The sequence below is a fragment of the Hemibagrus wyckioides genome, linkage group LG03, assembly GCF_019097595.1.
Source record: "Hemibagrus wyckioides isolate EC202008001 linkage group LG03, SWU_Hwy_1.0, whole genome shotgun sequence".
Taxonomy (NCBI): Eukaryota; Metazoa; Chordata; class Actinopteri; order Siluriformes; family Bagridae; genus Hemibagrus; species Hemibagrus wyckioides.
Window position 1 is genome coordinate 22,027,338 of NC_080712.1, and position 22,159 is coordinate 22,049,496.

Below are 22,159 nucleotides of genomic sequence, written 5' to 3' on the forward strand. Positions count from 1 at the left end.
GGGATACTAAGGAAAGCTAAATGATGCTGTGTGTCTAATTGCACATTTTAACAGCGGGAATATACCACTGACAATACTTGGAAACAAAAGACAGGCAAATTTTCTGGCAAGCAGGCATAAATTACACCAGGCTAAATTAAAAAACATAAAGCAAGCTGCGGTCAGAACATCCAGGAAGCAGATATAATATATAGCCATAAGTATGTGGACACCTATCCATGACAGCAATATGGTATTAATATGGAGTTACCAGCACTAAACCCCACCCACCACCACCACCCTACTTTGTTGCTAAAACAGCCTCCACACTTCTGTGAAGGCTCTGCACTAGATTCTAGACCTTTACCTGGGCATTTGTACCCATTCAGCCACAAGAGCATTAGTAAAGTCAGGCACCGGTGACATGTGAGGAGGTCTGGAGAGCAGAATACCACAGTTTTCCAATCCAGGTGTTTGGAAGTGTTGAGGTTAGGGCTCTGGGCAGGCCACATAAGTGCTTCTAGACCAATCTTGGCAAACTATGTCTTCAAGAATCTGGTTTTGTGCACAGGAGCATCATGCTGAAACAGGTTTGGGCCTCTTAGTTCCAGTGAAGGGAAATCTTAATGGGGCAATTGTGTGTCCTAAGTTTGGAAAAGGCCAGTCATTCCATATAACAGACATATGTGTTAGGTAATGGGAGCTAATGGGATTTATACCAGACACAGATGTGCCAGACATGCATATGGATTTCTTATTGACTATCTATTGGCCAGATAAATAAGATATTTAAAGCTGAGTAAATATTAAACAAAAGAATTGTTTTACTTGAACCTTTGTTAAAAAGAAAAAGTTGATTTTAAATGCTTGGAAAAACAAATATTTATCCTTTTGGATCAATTTGGAGCAAATATAACAGTAGAATTTAAACCCCTGTATGTGTATGCACATCTTAAAGATATTAGACATGGGGAGAACTTCACACAGACAGTAACCCAAGCTTAGGAGCAAATCCAGGACCCTAGAGCTGTGAGGCGGCAAAGGCAGCAATGAAGTATAGAAATATTCGACAGAATCTTATCTAAGCAAACCTTTTTTGATCCCTAGAAAATCAGTGCTTCGGAAATAGGTGTTTCAAACAAAATCAAAAGATGATCTTATTATGGGAATAATGTGAAGATATTCTCCTGGTCAGTGATTTTTTTTTTTTTTTTTAAATGCATTTTTCTAGGCAATCCTGAAAAGCAAGCTGAAGCTTTTAATGAGAAATACTTTCTCATTACAGTGTTTGTGTTGAATGAATAAATGATGCATTTGTACTGCTGAATGAAGCTAAATTCAGAAGGCATTTTGAACGTCTTACTGCATGAAGAAAAGAAGTATGACTAATACATGAACACCTAGTGTGTTAAACTGTTCCCTAATGTACACCATGTAGGTACACCAGTCCTTGTAAGGGACATTAGTATTTGAGTGTGCAGATTTGAAAGGTTGTAAGGATACAATATTCAGCAGTTCAGAACAACATGACTCATCAGAAAGCTGAGCAGCTCACTATTCCTCCCAAATGCCAGAGAGCAGAGGACAAAAAGAACAGAGGAGGTGAATGATAATGCACCATGTATACTCCAAATAAAAGAAACACAAATACAAATAGGTGTGTGTGTGTGTGTATGTGTGTGTGTGTGTGTGTTAGAGCATCTGATGTCATATGTTCTTAGCATATGAGTTATCAGACAGGACAGCTGTGCTTTCTGTCCTTTCCAAACAAGCTCCTTGCTATACAAATCAGTGAAGCGTCCTCAAATCTAATCAACTCACCTGCCAATCTCACTGATACTCAGCCTGCAGCCATGTAATACATTACTGCACATTTACTCTTCTACAATATGCAATACAATGTGCCATTATTCAAATCACATGTTATACAGTGAAGTAATGTGCACATGCAAACCAGTACACATATTGTTTAGGTGCTGAGTTCTGTCAAATCTGTAAAGAATACTTTAATGGCTGTTCAGTGTTCAGCCATGTGTGTGTGTGTGTGTGTGTGTAAGGCTAGACATGAAAAAGCAGAAGGCTAGGAGAACAATGAGGGTTAGGCTGTCTGAGTTGAGGCAACTACATCAAAGTAAAGGAGAGGTGAAATCTTAACTCCTGTCTCCTGGGGAACTGCAAACACATTTTACAGCACAGCTAGTCATAAATTCCCTGGTCCAGTTCTTTCCTTCTTGCACCATTTTCTTCTTTTCTAACTTCAATTCTTTATCTCTTGTCAGTGTTTAATAAAACAGCACTAATCACTTGGCTCTTGGCCTGACTTCAGTGGTGATAGACTGCACTCACCCTTTCTTGTCTCTTTCTCCAGATACAATAAATTTCCAGGCTCAAAGTGGCTGGATTTAATCAGAAGAGGATCAGCTTAGACCCTGAAAAAGTATAAAAAGACTTGCTTGATTGTATTTGTAGTCAGGTTTAACAGACCTTTTATTTATTTGGTTTGTTTCAAACATGCTCAGTTGTTGTTTTTTATGTTTTTTTTGGACTAAACTCTATATGCACATTATGCATTTGCACAGCACAGTCTTATCAGTGTTAAGATGTGAGCAGTATTCTCTGAGATCTATGGCAAACGTTTCTTGATGCTATATGAATAGACCCTCAGTCCTCTCTCTGATAAAATGTGCATGTATTAAAAATCAGGCTGATCAGTAATAAGAACCTCTGATGTAACAATTTTTAAATATCCAAGAAATAATAACAGATAATAACTCATTGTATTCAGGTAAATGGTTCTCTAAAAGAACCATTTTTGATCAAGAAAAAAAAGGAAAAAGGAAAAAGGAAAATCTTACAAGCTGCCTGCAAGACCATTATTATGCCTGGGTCACAGTGACATTAGAAAAACACATGACTTTTCAAAGGTCCTTTCAGAACAACAACAAATAACATTTTTTGGAAAATTACTCGAAATATTGGAAAAATAATTATGATACATAAACATATAATCATATGAATCAATCCAAATTATCAAAATATAGCCTCCTTGAGCAGAATAAAAATACAGTATATTTAGGCATACAAATTATATATGCCTAATATGGAGACAGGACCAAATGAGACCTTCTGAGTTGGGTTTTGATATTGTTGATGGGCTAGGGGTTTTTTTGTTTGCTTTTTTTTTTGTCTTTCAAAGAGAGCCTCTCTGCCCAAACATGCTCTTCAGCCCTCTCTCTGTGATTAGATTTCTATGGCAACATCAGACCGCTGATTCTGGGTTGTGTTTGTCGCAGTAAACTATAATATTTTCATCTGCTACTTTGCTTCTGGCAGAGCTACAAGAGGAATCATAATCAGAGATTATATTAGACTGCACACATATGCAAACACACACACACATGCTCTCACACATACACGCACACATGCACACACACACACACACACTACAGTATAATAAAGGTTACAAATAAAAAAGGTATAATACTTTCATCACATGCATATATTTTATATGAATGTATTTGTGTATATGTGAAAGCGTATATATGTGTGGGCATGCATGGGGCTACTTGGTCTGGTCTATATTAACTTCTTTGCAATCCTCTGCTACCAGAGAATGAAATTGCAATTCCATCCAAGCTAGGGATAAGAACCAAGATGCAAATGCACACTAGGGGCATCTCAGTACCCACTCACTGATGTGTAATTGCTGGTAGGAGGACATGCAGGTCTCGGCTTTATCTATTTTATTGTTGACATACCACACAAACAGACTGCAAGCTTCACCTTGTTTCATACCCTGTATTGCATGTGTGTATCTGTGTATTGTCCCACAGTGGTAGTTTACTCTTCTAATTGATATAAATCAGCAGTGGCGTTCACCAAAGAGAAAGCTATGATGAAACAGAATAGACATTTGTTTAGAAAGTCCATTGTTTGTGTTTTTCACATCAGTTAAATTGTGTATCACTTCTATCTCGGTCTCTCTTTTCTAAAACTAGGGCTAGAAAAGACTCTTTTTCCCCCTAAAACCCCAGTTTTAGAAAAGAGAGACAGAGATAAATGAGATACACAATCTAATTGATGTGAAACTCAGAGGCCTGACTGCAATAGAATCTCAGATAAGATAAGACACCTTTATTGGCTCTTTACAAGAAGAGTGAGATCAAGCAACTGAATACCATTAGAGTAAAAAGTAAGTCATTATACTTAACATAAAGGACTTATTAAATTTTCATTTTATATTTTCATATGTCAGTAGAAATAAAGCCATATCAGTATTCATAGTAAGTTGTTGAGAGATGTTAAATAAATAAATAAATATATGTAAGTGTAGTATAGAGTATTGCACAGAATGGATGTTCACATTTATTGCACTTTGAAAGGTTGGATTGCCATTGGAAGACATTGGTGGATTACGTGTACTTCCAAAATGGTGTAATGGCAGATATCCGTAGTGGTGTATTGCAGAGTAGTTTGAGGTGCTGTTATTGTGTGGGGAGTAAACGCTGGGTATTGAATTGTGTAACAGCTCTGGGGAAAGATGCTGTTTATTAGTTTGGATGTACAGGCATACAGAGTCCTGTAGAATTTACCAGAAGACAGATGAGTAAAAATGCTATAGCCATGTCTGTATGTTATAGTCGTTGGAAATATTATTGGCTTGCTGTGTTTGTTGTAAGTAAGTGTAAATTTCTTCCAGTGTTGGAAGCTGTGGCCATGTGATTTTCTTTTGATGATGCACTGAAGTGCCTTCCTATCCTCTGAGGTTCAGCATGAGTACCTGTGAGTACACTGTTATGTAGTATGTAATTATAGACTCAATAGTGTATAAGGAAGAAGTTCAGAAAGAGCTCTAGGAAACTGAGCCTCTTATATCTTTTCTTTAGGTAGTCCAGGATGTGTTCGTTGGTTTTCTTGGAATTGAGAGGTTTTAATTTTGACTTCAAGACTCTTGTTTCAGGTTCTTCATTTCCAGATTCAATTCATCCCTGAAGGTCTGTTCCAATATATATAAGTCATTATGCCCTATCAAGAATACTCTGTCATGCACACACACACACACACACACAAATATGTCCCCAGTGTAAATAAATAAAGCACTTGATCATGGGGGTGGAGAAGCTGATTTTGCAGATGAGCTATGGAGAGATTTATGGGCGAGTAAGAATTGAGATCTGGCCCATGGGCACCAGTAAGCTTTTCTTTTCAGCCTAATAAAAATCTTGGCTTAGAGCAGAGTCCAGTCTTCTAATACATCACTCTTAACATTATCTGTTAAAATGAAGCAATTGATAAATTTGGCTTGTATCAGTTATGAGGTGTAACAAAATTAAATCCATTTGTTTATTTCTAATACACTAATACAATATTTCTAGTACAAGCTATGATCAATCTGTCACACTGAATATTCCTACTACTACTTCAGTCTGTATTGCTTTGGTGAGGTGTATAGCATTGCTGTCTTACATCTACGGGGTCCATGGTTTCATCCTGAGCTCAGATTGCTGTCTATGTAGACTTTAGCATTTTCTTCTTGTGCTTAAATTGGTTTCTTCCAGCTTTTTCACACCCCCCTAAAGCATGCCTAAATGGTGAATTTACTGTGTTAAATTGACATAGGCAGAAATGAATGTGTATAAGGTGTCCTGCCATTCACTGGTGTCTCATCTAGGGTATATTCCCACCTTGTGCCCAGTATTTCCAGGGTAAGTTCTGGATCAACTATGATTCTGACCAAGTGGTCAATGAATGAATGAATGAATGAATGAATGAATGAATGAATTAATGAATTTATGGAATAGCTGGTTGGCACAGACAATAACTACACTTTTGTTTTTCTTTTTTTTCTCTTCAGTTTCTTTGTTTTGTTGTCCAATTGTTCAACTTGGCTCATGTAAGCTACAGTGTGCATTACAATATGCTGCATGCATAGCTCTCATTGTTTTTGTTGCTCTTGCTTTATTTCCTCTAATGTGAGTCTGGTTTTGGCTGAGGAGTATGTTTTCTTCCCACACAAGAGGAATCTAGGGGCACTGCCATATGTGCAGTTATGAGGTTGGAGTGAATTGTTAGTGGGGAGTGTTTATAACAAGACAAACAAGCACAATAATAAGACAAAAAAACACAATCAAGTAGCTGAGTATTATCATACTGTCTTTATCAAATGTTTGACCAGAAAAATTATTATTTTTTGTTTTATTTTTATATTATTTATTTAAATCATATTCTATATACATTATTTGTAATAGTAAGTCTGTAAGAATAATAGAGATTGCACCATTCACTCATGATATACCAATATGTGCATAACACACTAAATCACACACACACACACACACACCTGTCTCTCATGCTGAGGGATGTAATAAATGAATGACAGCTATATTAGCTTTGGGAAGTTTTACAGTCACAGAAGTGGATTTGTTATAAATGGTTAATAACATTTTAGTCTCTCTCCTAGTGCAAGTGCTTTTTTGAACTGTTTTTTGCAACTGAACACACACACACACACACACACTGAGACTGCAGGTGAGGTCAAAGACGGTTACTACAGTGAATTGGTTTGCAAATGGGTTAAATAGAGGATTAAGTTTGCTTGAAGAAGAAGGAGAAGGAGAAGGAGAAGAAAGAAGAAGAAGAAGAAGAAGAAGAAGAAGAAGAAGGAGAAGAAAGAAGAAGAAGAAGAAGAAGAAGAAGAAGAAGAAGAAAATGCGTTTGATGAAGAGCAGTGCAATAGAATGTAGAGTGTAGTAGCTCTATCCATAAATAGAAATATAAAATTACAAATGTAAAAAAGAAAATGAACAATCATGACATCATTATTGCACTTATTTGTAGTCACATGACCCTTATTGAATACAATTATTGCAGGAAAACATTGTTTCATATTCAGTTGCACACTGGAAGATGGGTAGACTGTGACGAGGTAGCTAAAGGAGGGACAGTAGGGGCACGGTGGGTGAGTGGTGGGGATTTCAACAGGACAGAGACTTCTGTGTAGATTTCTATTCTCTGAATGCTTTACAGAGGGAAACAGGGTGAGGAGTTGGTGATCAGGGTAGGATGATGATCCTTGTGGCCTGGCGGGAACACTGGATGCTGTAGAGGTCCTGCAGCACAAGTACATTTCCACAAACAAAAGTGCACAAACATTTCATTAAAGTAGGGGTTAGCACCACTGGTTTGAAGTCTTTGAGATTGCTGATTGCTGTCTTTTGGGGAACTGGAATAATGGTGGCAGTTTTGAGGACAATATTCTGGGACCGGGGAAGATTGAATGTGTTTGCAGAATTCCTTTCGGACCAGTTGCCTTCCTTGGACAGGTACTGCAGAGCAGTTTCCTGAAATCATCTAATAACTCTGTAGTGTTCAAACAGGAGTCACATATAGACACTACACTTGACACGGTAGTCAGACTATACAAACTGTCAATATACTAAAAGAAAAACACTCTCTACTTTAGAAAACGTTAACCTAAGTATAACAGACAGACTGTAATTTGTGAGACAACATGCACGCCAACATCACTATAGATCACTGCAACTCACTTGCAAATCTGTCTCTTTATTACCCAAGTGACAAGTGGACTTTACTGTGCTGCAAGGTAATGATTATATCTCAAACAGAGGCAGCACAATTAGCAAATTAAGCACAGGCCTGAACATGTGACAAATCTTTTGCACTACAGAAAACTGCTTCACCTTAATGTCAAGCTGATGACCGTATTTTGTTTGCAGGTTACTAATTAACCTCAAGTTCCTTCACACATTCCTTTTACATCCTCAGTTTGACAGAGGTGAAGACCCTGCCCTTGTAGCTGATGTGTTCCACAGCATGCAGCTTGCAGGATTAACCAGACTCACTGTCCTGCATAACAATGTCTCAGTTGGTTTCTTTGTTTATGAACTGAGGTCCTTATTTATTACAGTCCCCCAAATATAAGGATTTTCATGCAATACAGCATGTATATAGAAAGCTAAATTCAAGCCCAGACACCTCCTATATTCAAAGCCACACTTTATATATATATATATATATATATATATATATATATATATATATATATATATATATATATATATTGCCAAAAGTATTCGCTCACCCATCCAAATAATCAGAATCAGGTGTTCCAATCACTTCCATGGCCACAGGTGTATAAAATCAAGCACCTAGGCATGCAGACTGTTTTTACAAACATTTGTGAAAGAATGGGTCGCTCTCAGGAGCTCAGTGAATTCCAGCGTGGAACTGTGATAGGATACCACCTGTGCAACAAATCCAGTCGTGAAATTTCCTCGCTCCTAAATATTCCACAGTCAACTGTCAGCTGTATTATAAGAACGTGGAAGTGTTTGGGAACGACAGCAACTCAGCCACGAAGTGGTAGGCCACGTAAACTGATGGAGCGGGGTCAGCGGATGCTGAGGCGCATAGTGCGAAGAGGTCGCCAATTTTCTGCAGAGTCAATCGCTACAGACCTCCAAACTTCATGTGGCCTTCAGATTAGCTCAAGAACAGTGCGCAGAGAGCTTCATGGAATGGGTTTCCATGGCCGAGCAGCTGCATCCAAGCCATACATCACCAAGTGCAATGCAAAGCGTCGGATGCAGTGGTGTAAAGCACGCCGCCACTGGACTCTAGAGCAGTGGAGACACGTTCTCTGGAGTGACGAATCACGCTTCTCCATCTGGCAATCTGATGGACGAGTCTCAGTTTGCCGGTTGCCAGGAGAACGGTACTTGTCTGACTGCATTGTGCCAAGTGTAAAGTTTGGTGGAGGGGGGATTATGGTGTGGGGTTGTTTTTCAGGAGCTGGGCTTGGCCCCTTAGTTTCAGTGAAAGGAACTCTGAATGCTTCAGCATACCAAGACATTTTGGACAATTCCATGCTCCCAACTTTGTGGGAACAGTTTGGAGCTGGCCCCTTCCTCTTCCAACATGACTGTGCACCAGTGCACAAAGCAAGGTCCATAAAGACATGGATGACAGAGTCTGGTGTGGATGAACTTGACTGGCCTGCACAGAGTCCTGACCTCAACCCGATAGAACACCTTTGGGATGAATTAGAGCAGAGACTGAAAGCCAGGCCTTCTCGTCCAACATCAGTGTGTGACCTCACAAACGCGCTTCTGGAAGAATGGTCAAAAATTCCCATAAACAAACTCCTAAACCTTGTGGACAGCCTTCCAAGAAGAGTTGAAGCTGTTATAGCTGCAAAGGGTGGACCGACGTCATATTGAACCCTATGGATTAAGAATGGGATGTCACTTAAGTTCATATGCGAGTCAAGGCAGGTGAGTGAATACTTTTGGCAATATAGTGTATATATATATATATATATATATATATATATATGAAGGATAATTCTAGGATTAGCATGTAGTGCAGTTACAATGAATAGCTGTGGGTTTTTATTGTAATGACCTTTCTTGCAAGAATAAGCACAATTACAGTCGTCAGCCATTCATTTTATATCTTCAGTATTATGTATTTCTTCATTATATTATGTTGTACTGGGCACGTGCATGAAATTAGATATAAAACAGTTTGCTTATTAGCATTGCAGTGCTGTACAAAAGCAAAAAACACCAACAGCACCAGCTTTAACCATGGATCTGTGGTCTGTGATGAATCTGATTATGAAAAGTAGAACTCTGAAGGCAAGCATTAAATTACCCAGATGCCAACATGCATGGATTAATTCTATCAAACTAAGTGCCTCAATAACAGCAGTATTTAAAGTAGAAATAATAAACACATCACTCATTCACACACACACACACAAACACACACACTAATGTCTGTGTATCTGGGGGCGAGTGCCAGAAAATCATTTTGTTAGCAAATCAGTTGAGTTCTGAATCCTCTTGCTTTAACAGCAAGGCATTATGTATATTGATTGTCTGTCTTTATTCCCTTAAAAATGTATTGTCATAACCTTAAAATAACGGAACTCCATATCAAACAGCTTGTGACAGCACCAGGAGTGGATTTACTGCCAGAAGAAATAGATACATGAGATAAATCTTCACACACAACTTCTGTTTTTCAGTCATGCTTACTGTTCTTTTAGATCCGTACCCACTCTTTCAATGCATGTGTTTGTTTAGAGGAATGAAAGCACTCCGCTAACTCTTTTTTTTTCTTTTTTTTTTACCAAAGTTTAAAATGGAAAAAATAGAATTAGTGCCTATTTTGGGGGTGCCCATGTTCAACACTATATTTCAATGTCATGTTACAATCCACACTGGTCTATTAGGGGCAATATACTTCATAGAAAAGTTTGTCTAAAAATGTTTGTCTGTTTGTCTGTCTTCACACAAATGTTTATATCTTCAAAGCAAATGGTGATGTCAAGCCCATGTCTGATAAGTCGATTTCCATTCCAGTGTACTGGTAAAAAGGGTTAACATACAGGTTTGTTACTGAGCTTAGATGTATTCTGGTCAGTTCTTTGAACAAGGCATGGATAGAAAGATTAAGTAGCCAGTTGAATCTGTTCTTTTGATGTTTTACAGAGACGTGTTAGAGCTGGTGGTGAGATTGAGCCTTGGATTTAACACTGGATCTTGAGTGCTGTTTATTGCTGTTTTTCCCCCAAGCATTTTTGAGCTAAACATTATTGAACTTAAATATATTCCTCCCTTGGTCTCTGTACAAATAGATGGATTGTTCAGTTCATGTTGAGATAAGAATATTTGAGATCACCAACCTTGAATACATTTGTATTTTTGTATCTAAAGACACAAATCTCACAGATCTCCAACCAGTGTGTGTGTGTAATCAGAATATAAATAAGAAACAGTGGTAACGTAACATGAATTAAATTTATCTATTTGCTTTAATTTCATTTTTTTAAAAAAGCAGTTAATATTATGTCACAACTTCTTGTAATCTGTTTCATTCTCATGCTAAAATAACTGGAACATAGCCTGTATAATATAAATATCAAGCGGTAAAAGCAAGTGGACATGGGGGAAATGAACAGAAAATGAAAGTTTTGGGGTTTTTTTTAAAGCATTTTGTATAGTTACACTTTAAGTAAAAACAAAATGCATCATTTTGATCTGAATGGAAGGTAGAAATGAATTGCATTTTAACTGTTTTAACACGACACAAAGCTAATGTCTTAGGCACCCTAATTTTTTTTTAGTACAAATATAGATATATATAGATTTATATAGATATTCTGTTTATTTTAGCAATTCTGCATTTTTGTGTACAAAAACATTTAGTCTTTCCAAACAGAAATTCTCTGTAAAATGTTTGTTACAGAAAAATGTTTGTGGGAGCGTAAAGAAAGCAACAAATTTCATACTACAGATCCTTTTGTCATGCTTAAAAAGCAGAAAAACTCAGAATCTCCATGATGCTCATTAAAATGTGCCAGAGAATTGTCTAAAAAATCCACCAAAAAATGTACCCAAGACTAATGATGCATTTTTAAAACATGTAGTTGGAACACATAATTTTGTTCATTCTTAAGGCATCTTTTCCTGGCACTCGCCTGACTAAGACCTTTTCACAGTTCTGTATACTGTCATGAAATTCTAGCACAAACATCAGTGGAATTATGCACATAAGCATATAAGTATATAGTTAAATAATAGAATTTGTTTAGCACTGTTTTTTATTAAACATATTGGTTACATTTTATTTTGCTATACATCAAGAAGATTTGTCTGGTAAATTTCCAGACGTATATTTCCTGCTTTAACCCTATCTGGCCAACCCTATCCAATAATGTGGAGAAAAAAATGTTCAGCTCTCTGCTAACCGATTTAACTTTGTTTTTAAAAGATGACTAGATGACAAGGGTTTTTAACAGATGCTTTGCATCATTAGGGAAAAAGTGTATGAATTGTGAGAAAAGAAGGTTGTAAAATTGGTTTAATAATGCAATTAATTATTTAGTATGTTTTAATAAATATTTCCCCCCAAAAAAACATGTTTTTAAAGACGTATTGTATTTTTGTGAAGTACTGACTATAATGACTTGTCCCCTGGTGGTCCAGCATACAGGATCGCTCAATCTCATTGCTGTAGCCTGGGTTCAATTCCTAGGCAGGGATCTAAACCAGCCACTAAGGGATTAACTCTCAGTGTTGGTCCTGAGCCAAAATCAAATGGGAGGGTTGCGTCAGGACGGGCATCCGGCGTAAAACCTGTGCCAAGTCAAATGCGCGGACCAGATGATCTGCTGTTGCGACCCCAAACAGGGATGAGCCGAAATAACGGCAGCAACAACTGACCATAATGATTTGTGCAAAAGCTTACATGTGACAACACTGATAATTTTACAATATTATTAATATAAAAGCTATGTTTTATTATTACAACATAGTTGACTAAATATAGTCATAGCCTGAAAAAAAGATTAGTCTTTGCAACCTGATTGTAAATCACACATCTGTATTATTTGTTGCAGACATTAAACAAATAATCAATATACACATTTTTACATTTTGAAGCTTCATAGTGTTTATTTACGTTGGCTGGCTAACATTAGAAAGCTTCCTCAAAATTTAGATGTTTAAAAAATTTAGATTTAGAAATTTAGATTAGATGTGGCATGTTCAGGCAGCATAACAGTACATTATAGCATCATCAGTCTTTCATTATCAAAGGTCAACAAATTCACACAAGCATGAATAAGTAATCTGAGCAGAAGCTTGTGTCTAGCACCTTACCTACTGAATTAAATCAGAACATTACCATAATAATGACCTGTACACACTGGATGGATGATGTGAGACTCACATCAACAGTGTTTATTATATGATCTTTTTTTCACTGGGACAAATCAACAGGCTTTTAAGTTATTCATCTCTATTGTTACCCAGAAGCCCTGTCGCTCTTTAAGCCATTGCAATCATCAGGGTCTGGGAAAGCTCAATGAAGAGAATAAGCTAAAAAAAATACCAAGGACTCTATACAGACTCATCGTCCTAATAAACACATGTGCACAACAAGAATATTATCAGATATATAGTTTTCCTAGACAAATGAATTTCTGTGTATTTCATAGAAATAATTGCATCACACATAAATGCAAGACATTTTCGCTTGTGCACTCAGCACATAACCTGAAAATGCATGAGAAATGATTAAATATATTAATTAGTTGATAATACTTTTTTCCAAGTCCAGCCATCTGAGGAAAATATTCAAAACCTTTTTTCCTACTTTCCTGCTTCCTACTGTTGCATTTCAATGAATTGCTAAATATTCAACACAAACAATAGCGGAGAATTTATTCAGCTTTTTTCAGGCACAGATTTATTTATTTATTAATTTATTTATCTATTCACAGTGTTGAGTTTGTTTGTTTTTTTTACACACTACATAAATTTATTAACAAGTGAAGAGTGCAGCAGAGACAGGACAGGCTAACAACATCCGTAAGAAGAAAGGGCCAAAAAATAATATAAAAACTAAGAGAAAGCATGGAACTCTCTCTCACACACAAACACACACACGCTGTCAAGCAAATCAGTGAAATGTATTCATTTATTATTAATAACAAGAAACAGTGATGATGGACATCTTTTAATGCCTGGTTTATCTATTTATATATAAAAAATATAAATAGATTTCAATTTGCAAATATTCATTGCTATTCATTGCTATTAGAGACAGCATTCTGCATAGGGTGGACTAAATTTTCAACCAGTGACTGAATGACAGAGCATGGACTTGGACAAGCATGGACAAGCGTGACTTGTAAGACATGTCAAGTTTCACTGGACACAACACACATCTATACATAATTCTACATTCGAAAATATTTTACAACAAGATGAGGCTACATTGCAGCTTGCTGAAGGGACAGACATTCATATATCCATATATATGTGGCAAAAATAAATTATGCAAATTAACAAGAAAGAATAGCGAATGCATAACTGGAAAAGAGATGAGTAGCCGAGCAGACACACACACACACATACAGAACTAGAGCTACAAAATAACATTCAATAATTCAGATGATTAGAATGTTCCTCTTTTCACCATGGCTACCATCTGAATGGACTAACAAAGTGTTAAACTACACAAAAGGCCTTCATGGCTTTGTCATAAGCTGACAAGTTTGTAATTAAATAGTTTATAGTTTTGACTGTGTGCATTTGGTCAAATTTGAAGATCCGGTTCAAAACGAAATCCCAGATTTGCTTTCCAGAAATGAACATTTGGTTCTCTTATCCATGGGATCTCTGATGTGTCGTTAGATTAAAAGAGTGTGACTCTCACAAAGAGCAAACAACAAGCAAAGTTTCTGGTGAAAAATCACAGACAAGATGAAGGATTTCTGAACTTCTTGGCCACAGTGTGCTACAACAGAGGCTTTAGGAACATTAGTGATCATTTGCTCAGTAAATCTTGGTATTTGTGGAACTACAGATTATAGAGAGAGTAAACTGGTGAAATGAAGCCATTCTGTTATTGTGCATCAACTCAACATAAAATCTTTGCTTAATGTCTGTGTAAAACACACACACACACACATGTATATACATATACACATTCAAAAGGCGTACACATTGGGTACAGTGACATGAGAGTTTTTTGTACATTAGTTATTACAGAGATAGGATTAACCCAGTATGCTGTAATTATTGGCTATTTCCAAGAGAATGGCTTAAGGGTACATTTTTTAGCAAAAGTCTTAATCTACCTACGCTTTGGTTTGATAGGGCACAAGGAAGCTGGTTATTTGTATATGTACATGTAATTATATTATCGTTGCGTCTTACAATAACAACTACTCAGCTCAGCATCTACATAGCTACTAGTAAATAGATAAATATGGTATTATGTGTTAAATTCCTGTTAAATACTGTTAATATTTTTAAACTTTATTTTTATTTGTCCACAAAATGCAGCACAAAACATGTTTTGTGCCGTACCTGTAATAATGCCAGTTTATTTGAATTATATACTTCATTGCGCCTAAAATATAGCAAGGCAGATATTTTTAATAAACGTGTTTGATATGGCACACACCGTCTGTAATAATAAATTGTCAGTATTTCAGATTTTTTGAAAAAGTTCCTGCTGGTAATATTCAAAGTAATGTAATACTTTAATACCTCTAACATGTCACATGCACCTCGTATTTTCTTTCTTCACTAATGCATTCTCACCATTTGAACACATCATCGGATAAAGACACCACTGGTAAAAACCACTCTGCTCCTTTTCCACCCTTACACAGTCTTATACAGTATCAAGAGGATGAGGAATTTACAAATGATTTTCAAATATTTCTTAGATTTCAAACGAGTCCAAGCCTCACTCATACCATATATTTATATGAGATAGAGGTACCCAATCCAGTACACGAGGTTGAAGAGGCCAAAAGCTGTTGGGAAGAATATTCGGGAGTAGGAGTCAATTTTGGACACATGAACATGCATCCTGTTTTCACGCCATGCCCCTGAGCGACAATCATCAAAGCAGCAGAAAAAACTTGTGCAGTCTTTCCCATCCAAACACTCGTATGTGTAATCATCATCATCGTGATAGGGTGCGATGTTGTTCATCTGGAGAAGAGACGTCCCTGGTCTGATGTTCGTCATGCTTGATTTCTGGCAAAGAGGAATACAAAATTTCCCAGCGCATTAGAATGCCGGCTAGGGCTTAGGCAAAGAATAATGAATGTGTGAATGAATAATACTGTGATGAAAACTGATTTTAATTCAATATTTAAAATGCAAAATGAGAAGCACAATATAAAATCTTTCTTTTTTTTTAAAGAATTATTGAAATTTTATGTTCAAAGTCATGTTGTGGCTCTGGTTGGTCCGTGAAGTTCTACATCTGTATGAGTTTCCACATCTGTTTGAGTAAGTTCCTATGATCACCTACATATACTTGTCTATCCATATTCATTTGATGTTTAGACCCCTGCTTCTATATTGCTTGTACTGCCACACAATGCACAGATTTATAAGCTCACCGGCGCACTGCTCGACTTGGTTTTCTTGTTCTGACGGTTACCGGTGAAGTAGTGCAGTGTTCCATACTCCATAAGTGCAGCAAAGGTGAAGATGAAGCAGACAGACACAAACAAATCCATGGCTGTCACATAAGACACTTTCGGCAATGACTTCCTGGATATGGTGCTTAGGGTTGTCATAGTAAGGACAGTTGTGATACCTGTGCCAAAAAAAATCAGACCTTTGTTAAACTGTGTGGGCTTTGTGTAAACTGCTATTTTATTTGTATTCCCGGTATTTTGTTTCTAAATTTAGCTTGTAATCTACCTAAAGATGTTCGGGCAGGCACAGCGTCTTTGTTGATCCAGAAGGAAACCCAGGACAGCACTACAATCATGCTGCACGGGATATAGGTCTGGATAGTGAAGTATCCCATTCTTCGGCTCAGATCAAAGAAGATTGTCATAATCACATACTCTCCTGAATAAAACAATCACCAAAATCTTACACAGAATATATATAAATATTGTGTAGTATTTCTGTTGCTGTTAGACTTGCATGAAACCTGATTTTCAATAGCATACATGTACATGACCCAATACAAGGTAGGAGTTAGCTTTCACTAATTAGCTCACAATAATTGCATAATGTGGAGCAGAATCATTAACCTGGACTTCTATTCTTTTACACTGCAGGACACTTAAATGTCACCGACTGACTTTTCATTATCGAATAATCATCCTTATTAGACGACTTACCAGACTGAGTATGTGCCACATCAGTCGTGTTGCGCAGACCAACAAAGGCAAACTGGTAAAGTCTCCAGTAGCGTTGGTCAGCTACCTCAACAGCACGACGCTGCCATCTATACTGGATCTCGTTTTTTGGATACCCGTCTGTGGAATAAAACACATATACACATCTCCCAAATAGCTCATGCACTGAGCAACCCAAACACTCAGCTATAATGTATAGCACACACAAAAAAGAATGACAGAATGGCACTGAGGCATATAAGACATATCATGCCTTTTCCTCAATGTTCTACCTATGATGACTGATAACACATATGAGAAGCTGAAGGAGAGCACATACATACAGCAGATGCAGGGATGACACACACTGAAATACAGGCTAATGTAAAGGCAGCTGAGGGATGAGTATTCTGCAGGAGGATGGTACACTGTCCTTTCTCATTGAGGGATTGGACGATGGTGTTTGGGGCAGGCCAGAGGTAATGTTTGGGAACCATTTGGCCACAAAAGGTGGTGAATGAAAATTGGCCAGTTGACAAAGGCAATGTGTGGGTTTGTTTGGCCAGCAGCACTCAGGACAAGGCTGAGGCTGAGTGACAGACTGATGATAATAATTTTAACACCTACAGCTTGAAAACTCCAGCGGACACGAATGTTCATCCATAGGAAAGTTATGCAGCTTAAGGTAGCATTCCGCATTAATAGTCAACCTGACAAAAACAGAATAGTGTCAGAAAAACAAAACATAAGGTTGAGTCTCATAAAATGCACTGAGGTGTGCGAACTACTATGTTTCATGACTCTATCACCTCAGCCTATTATTCAGTTTCAACTAACATAAGTAGATGTGGATTAAATGAGTTAATGACTTAAACTGTATGTGTCCACAAACAGCAGGGGCAATTTTTCTTACAGAAGCAAATGCTACAGGACAGGAGAACAAAAGCACAAATCTCAGCTGCACAAACAACAATCGACCAACACAAGCGTAAACAAAGTGGCTGCAATGACACACCTCAGAGTGTACATTACACGTCCATTGCTCCAGAGGCGCAGAAGCCGGTTAGGAGTAGTGATCCAGTGGGCGTCAGATTTGCGGGAGTTGCGAAAAAACGTATCAGGGATCCAGATCTTTCCCACCATGTTGCTGTTTAGCATCAGGAGCTTCATGCTGCTGTTAAACTTGAGCCGGCTGTCATACCATGTCTGAGCGAAGAAGATGTCTATGGTGTACTCCTAATGATCAGAGCAACAAAAAAAACATCAAAATGTAAATGTTAAGATTTCTATAAGTTGTAAACACTACTACTTCCATTTATCTTTGTAGATCTATCTTTGTATTGGCTCACCATGTTGATGGGATCCACTGGGCCTATGCTGTTCACGTACACGGCTGTCTCAATGACAGTGGGTCTTACTGGAAAAACATAATGGAAAAACATCTGTGTAATGCTTTTTAATACGAACATTTTAATTAACATACAGATTTGTTATTATACATCTGAAATCATACTGAAATCCAGCTTGAATTGCTAGATGAAATGTAATGGCTTATGTCTTAAACTGGCTAATACAAAAATATTCATACGTAAATGGATGACTATATGTTGTAGACGCTGCACTATTTCAAATGCGTCAAAACAATGCAGTTATAAAGGAATGATGAATCACAAAAAGCCCACAGGGCTACCTCACACCCCCTCACTGTCGGCTCTGAGAACAAATGAACTCCACTCATCTTCTCTCCCACTTGCGCTCCTTATTGGTTTCTCTTTCCTTCTTTATGTATTTGGCCATTTTTCATATGTACTTCAGCACACAGAAAAAGATGGAAGATCAACACTGATGTAATTCTACTGTGCTCTGATACAGCTGTGATCAGTCATTTCAAACAACAGAGCTGTGGACAGCATCTCATTCATATTCTACTTATATTCTTTCCAGCAAAGTGTAAGCACCTCTTGAATCAGATTTATTTGAGATCTGAGGAATTTTGGAGGCCAAGTCAACACCTTGAACTTTTTGTCATGTTTCTCACACCATTCCTGAACATTTTTGCAGTGTAGCAGGGTGCATTATCCTGCTCAAAGAGGCCACTTCCATTAGGGAACAATGGTTAGGTATGTGGCACTTGTCAAAGTAAAATCCTTATGAATACCAGGACCTGTTTTCTGGTAGAACATTGAACAGAGCATCACACTGCCTCTGCCAGATTGCCTTCTTCCATTGCTCCATGGTCCAATTCTAATGCTCACATACTCATTGTAGGTTTTTTGAGTGGTGTACAGGGGTCAGCATGGGCACTCTGACCGGTCTGCTGCTACGCAGCCTCATATGCAGTAAGCTGCAATGCACTGTGTGTTCTGACGCCGTTATATAATAGAAACCTTTTCAGTAATTTGTGCTACAGTAGCTCTTCTGTAGAATTTGATCGGACCAGCTAGCCTTTGCTCCTCACACGTTAGTGAGCCTTGGGCTCCCATGACCTCATCACTGGTTGACAGGTTGTCCTTTCTTAGACCACTTTTTGTTCTAACAGCTGCATACCAGGAACACACCATAAAACCTGCAGTTTTGGGGATGCTCTGGCTCAGTTGTCTACTCATCAAAATTTGGTCCTTGTCAAAGTCACTCTATCCTTACGCTTGCCAATATTTCCCACTTCCAACACATCACCTTTGAGAACTGACTGCTCACATGCTGTCTAATATATATCCCACCCCTAGACAGATGGCACTATAAGGAGACAATCAATGTTCATAATCAAGATAACAGGTTTATGATCATGAACAAGAACATGATAAATTATTCTTTCATTCTTTCTTTCTTTAAATTATTCTAAATTATTCTTATTATAAAAGATTCTATGTTTATCTACTACTAATCAGTTTGACTTTATACCTTATCCTCATGTTCTATTTTATGCATAATATTTGGTATAACTTCTAACTGCTCCGTAGCACACAGTTGCCAACCAATGAAAATGAGGTTTATTAGAATGGGAATCGGTTCAAAGTTGGTATAATAACTTGCCTCCGATGTCTGGTCGAAGTTTGTTGTCATAGCCCTGCAGTAATTTATTCAGGATGAGGGTGACGTCACTGTCATAAACCTTTGGGGATAAAACCCAAGTTTTATTTATGGGAACATCCTCGTAATCTTCCTCCTCAGCTTTACTGGGTCCAAAAGCCATGCTGCAATATGGAAAAAATAGAAAATAATTCATTAGACAAGAGGAATTAAGCATAGAAAGAGATGGTAGTACAGAAAAAAAGAGAGAAAAATCTCTAAGGAAAGTGCTTTAATGAACCACTTAGAGAGATCTCTATATGTACATATTTCTTAAAAAAATCAAACAAATAAAAATGATGTAGTGTGAACATTAGACAAATGTCATAAGGGAAAAAAAAAGACAAATACTCCAAACCTAATCTTAAAATTTCCAATCAATTCATGTAAGTCATGTAAGAGTATAGACACATCATTTATAACTGTAAAATCTTTGAGATGGTGAAAATGCGATATCTATTAAACGAATGCATAATGGAAGACACATGTAAGGAGATGCCTGTGATTAATGAAGATGTGACTTGGCTCTGACTGAAAGTTGGAAGCACTAAAGGTTAGAGGTTTAAATTATCACCCACATCTCTCTTCTCTCCCTTTCTCTCTGTGGATGTTCTAGCCTCATATGAAACATTACTGTGTCAGAATACCTTTCTAATTAAACTACATTTCATTCAGTTTACAGGACAGAAACAAATCCAAAGGAACCCAGTTCCTAAGCAGCAAATGGAAGCATTTTAACTCTGACATAAATCCTGACATAGAAAATAGTCATTTAAAAATATGTTACTGACAAAAAAACACAGGGGATAGGGTAGTGGATATCAGATTTGGATTCTGTGGAAAATCCTCAGCACGTGTTTGTTTTTGTTTTTTTAAGTGTCTATTTTTTGATGTATCAGTGATTGAATCAGAAAGAAAACCACTTAATGGTTATTGTCATTGCTAATAATAGACATTCTGTTCTATTGCTGTTGTTGCTTAGCTGTGGCCACGCCTCCTGACAAGAGGCATCTGTTATAGGAGAGCCTATGAGGTCAGCTGTGAATATCATTCTCCAAAGACTGAATAAGAGAGAATTCCAAAAACAGCATCATTAGGAAGATTTATTTATTTATTTAAAGGCCAAACTAATCTGTGAACTATCTATCTATTAAGTTTTACAGTCCTACTTCAATCTAATATAGACAAACACGCTGAACAAATAACATCAACAACATACTGATAATATACTTTATCACTCTTTCTGCATGGACAATCAATCACAACAAGCCGGTACAAAAACCTGCATGAAGAAGCTCAAATATCGTCCACTTTTATACTTGATCCAAAGCCTGATATTCAAATATTCATACCTAAGATCAATATTGTGTTTCATTTGCCTTATGAACCCCTGTAAAGTTAATGTGTGCCAAACCCTGTATCCTTCTAATGCGCCTACATGGAGCTGTCAGCTAAAGATTTGATATGAATCACAGACAAAACTAAAAAAAAGATGAGTGCAGTGGATGTTTTTTTTCCTCCTTTCTCTTTATTATATATAAAATAAGCATTTTTGTTGAACGGTTGCACATTGAAATCTACTCAAGGTTGATTCAGCACATGACATTGCACTTACATGGAGGCTAAAACAGCAACCGGTTACAGCAACATGATATATCAGCTTTTATCTTCTACCCCACGTCTAATAAACACCAATCGTTTTCGGCTGAATATAAGCAAAAATGTCAGTTTAACACCGCGTACGGGCCTGAAGACCATCTCATGCACTCGTAGTGACTTCAGGCGGATTAAACAGAACCAAGGCAGAAGCGCGAGCTGTGGTTTAGGTTTACTACTGATCACATTTCCTGAGGTGTAGACTTACCACACTCCGAGCAATCCAGGCAGCAGCCAGACCAGCGCATCTCTCCTCCGGCGGGGATGCAGCACAGCCATCATCGAAAATATCACCTCTCAGTCTGAACGAAACGGCCTGGGAAACTCTAGCAGAACCGAGAAGGACAGACCCATTCACGTGCGCGTGAGCCAGCAGCGGTTTGTGCTGAATTGGAACAGATGGTGCGCACTGCATACATTCAGCCTATTGCGCTGTGATCCAATGAGGCGATCGAGAAGCGGGAGAAGAAAATGTGCGTTCACACGCTGAGTAAGAAGCGCTGTGTGTCTGAGCGTGTGTGTGTGTGTGTGTGTGTGTGTGTGTGTGTGAGTGGGGGGAGGGGGCTGGGGGAGTGAAAACGGGATTCCGCTGATTGCTGCGGCACCGCGTCTTCTGGCCTTCTGCTGACTAAAGCGCACTCACTGCGCCGGAAATTACAAGAGGAAAGTGCCTGTGCAAAAACAGCTGATTGTTCCCTCCCTGTAAATAATTAGATCATTAGAAAGTTTGTGCTCCCCCCCCCCGATACTGAAGTTCACAGA

At 37.8% G+C, this 22,159-nt stretch overlaps 1 protein-coding gene across 1 annotated transcript; it reads right to left on the reverse strand.

Moving 5' to 3' along the window:
* Positions 1-13,470: 13,470 nt before the first annotated feature.
* On the reverse strand, positions 13,471-21,816 carry gabrg1 (gamma-aminobutyric acid type A receptor subunit gamma1). The gene is made up of 9 exons (XM_058386038.1): positions 21,606-21,816; positions 19,706-19,866; positions 18,022-18,089; positions 17,688-17,908; positions 17,300-17,382; positions 16,676-16,813; positions 16,245-16,397; positions 15,938-16,137; positions 13,471-15,566 (listed from the first exon to the last, which is right to left on the reverse strand). The coding sequence occupies exons 1-9, from the start codon at positions 21,677-21,679 to the stop codon at positions 15,288-15,290; spliced, it is 1,377 nt and encodes a 458-aa protein (XP_058242021.1). The 5' UTR covers positions 21,680-21,816; the 3' UTR covers positions 13,471-15,287.
* Positions 21,817-22,159: the final 343 nt, after the last annotated feature.

Bases quoted from the DNA above. Each gene is read 5' to 3' on its own strand.
- gabrg1 (XM_058386038.1), bottom strand. From the start codon at position 21,679: ATGATGGCTGTGCTGCATCCCCGCCGGAGGAGAGATGCGCTGGTCTGG. The intron at 16,814-17,299 runs GTAGGTGTTAAA...TTTATTCCACAG, and splicing joins TCCGCTGGAGTTTTCAAGCT to ACGGGTATCCAAAAAACGAG. The intron at 16,398-16,675 runs GTAAGTCGTCTA...TGTTTTATTCAG, and splicing joins TGTGGCACATACTCAGTCTG to GAGAGTATGTGATTATGACA.